The sequence below is a fragment of the Pseudogymnoascus verrucosus genome, assembly GCF_001662655.1.
Source record: "Pseudogymnoascus verrucosus strain UAMH 10579 unplaced genomic scaffold scaffold_7, whole genome shotgun sequence".
Lineage (NCBI taxonomy): Eukaryota > Fungi > Ascomycota > Leotiomycetes > Thelebolales > Thelebolaceae > Pseudogymnoascus > Pseudogymnoascus verrucosus.
This window is the reverse complement of record NW_017263658.1, coordinates 252,693-254,997: the sequence shown is the minus strand read 5'-3', so window position 1 is coordinate 254,997 and position 2,305 is coordinate 252,693. Positions and strand designations below refer to the sequence as shown.

The 2,305-nt window shown below is 57.0% G+C and overlaps 1 protein-coding gene across 1 annotated transcript; it reads left to right on the top strand.

Moving 5' to 3' along the window:
- Positions 1–743: 743 nt before the first annotated feature.
- On the top strand, positions 744–1,891 carry STE3 (a-factor receptor; the record flags this gene model as incomplete). Its single annotated transcript, XM_018272352.1, has 3 exons — positions 744–1,338; positions 1,483–1,835; positions 1,886–1,891. 3 exons carry the CDS (start codon positions 744–746, stop codon positions 1,889–1,891), a joined length of 954 nt encoding a protein of 317 aa, XP_018133217.1.
- Between the last annotated feature and the right edge of the window lie 414 nt (positions 1,892–2,305).

The following is a 2,305-nucleotide window of genomic DNA, read 5'->3' as shown; positions in this document are numbered from 1 at the left end:
GGGAGAGAGAGACTAGGGCCCGCCTCCACCTTCTTACCAAACAACCAAGTCTCCAACGCACTCCCCTCGCCTTTGCCCCTAACCCTCTAACCATCCTTACCCTTACTCATACCCATGCTAACCATCCTCAGCCCTCCTCACACCGTCCCTCACCTCAACTTTGTTTTTCAATCCCATATCTGATTCATCCCTTCCCCGTCTAACTACCGACACCCAATGACACCTGCCACCAACCCACCTGCTCCTCCTCCTCCCCCCCTACAGCTCACCCACGCACCCAACCAACGCACCCACTCACACACCCTCCCCCTCCCGCACGCACACCCGGCCCCATCTCCCCGATCGATCGAGGGCCATGATCGACACACACACGACTCTAAATATACACACCCGCCTCAGACAGACCCTCTCGCCACACAGACCAAACCAGACCTTCCACGCAAACGAGCCAAGACAAGACATACATGTTGCATGTTGCAATGCTCCCCATCATATCTCCCTTAGCTATCTATCACATTTTCCTGTCTTCGTCTCTCAGCCATGGCCGTCCATAAACGCCCACGCCCGGCACTGCGCCATCGCCCGCGCTCCTTGATCCAACATCGTTAGACAGACGGACATACATCAGACACTCGTCGAGATTCTATGGCCCCCGAGCTGTGAATGTAAAAAGGGCCTTGCTCGCCCCTCCATTGACGAAAGAAGAATCCAACAACAAACCTCCTCCTCACCTCATTCTCACAATGGCCTCTCCAGCCTCCCCAACCACACCCCTCCCCGCTCCCCCCCACGAACCCACAACAGCTCACGCCTACCTCCTCCCCATCCTTTCCCTCCTCAGCATCCTCATCCTCATTGTCCCCTTCATCTTCCACCTGCGCGCCCGCAACACCGGCGCCTGCGCCCTAATCTTCTACCTCACCCTCTTCAACCTCATGGTCTTCATCAACGCCCTCCTCTGGCCCGACAACAACTTCTCCACCTGGTGGGACGGCGCCATCCTGTGCGACATCGAAGTCAAGATCATGTGGCCCATCACCGTCGGGGTCGCTGCTTCGACGATGGCGATCACGCGTTCCCTGGCTCGGGTGCTCGATGTCGAGAATGCGGAGTTGAACCCGTCGAGGGCGAGGAAGAGGAGGAGGGTGTGGGTGGATTTGGGGATCTGTTTTGCGGTGCCGCTGTTGATTGTGGGGTTGCATCATGTGGTGCATAATCGACGGTATTTGATTGTGGCGATTGGGGGGTGTACGGATAGTTATTCGGGGAGTTGGCCGAGTATTTTGATTATTTGGATTTGGCCGCTTGTTTTTACGTTGGTTAATGTTTATTATGCTGGTTAGTCCCCCTTTTAATACCTCACCCCCCCAGCCCTCCCCCACCCCCCATTATCACCCTCATCCCCTCTCTCCCCCTTTTTCTCTCCTACCACCACCACCACCACCAACTTCCACGAACCTTCCACTAACCCCCCCCCCACAGCCCTCGTCCTAACCCGCCTCCACCGCCACCGCTCCACCATCTCCACAATCCTCACCACCCACTCCCTAACAGCCTCCCGCTTCCTCCGCCTCCTCCTCCTCTCCCTCCTCCTCCTCCTCCTCTACCTCCCCCTCAACATCTACTTCTTCTACATCAACCTCTCCCAACCCCTCGAGCCCTACTCCTGGTCCGCCGTCCACGACCCCGCCGTCTGGGCTGTGATCCCTTACGTCCCTGCGAAGGGCGTTTTTACGTTTGATCGCTATGTCCCGGTTGCGATGGCGGGGTTCGTGTTTGTCTTCTTTGGCGTGGGGGAGGAGGCGAGGAGGATTTATGCAAGGGTTGCGGTGGGGGTGGGGTTGGGGGGTTGTTTCCCGAGGTTGTTGAGGGAGAGGAGACGGAGTGTTGATGGGGGGAGGGGGGGGTGGTTGGATAAACTTAGTCTTGTGGCGGCGGGGAAGAGGTATCTTGCTAGGTTCAGCAGTGGTAATAGTGGGAGTAGAGGAGGAAGTCAGGCTGCTACGGAGATGTATGTCCCCCCTTTTCCCCTCTCCTTTTTTCCCCCCTCCCCCTTTCCCCCTTCCCCCTTTCCCCACTCCATATCACCCTATCATCCCCATCATCGTGGCACAAACGCACAAATTAACAAACAAAACACAGGACATCAACAACAACACACACTACCACCTCCTCCTCCCGCAAACCCTCCGCCGTCGCAATGATGGAAGATATCAACAGCGCCCCCTCATTTACTTTCCAAACCACCGCCACCTCACACAGCTCCTCACCGCGTGGCTCAGTTATCTCACCTTCCACCGCACCT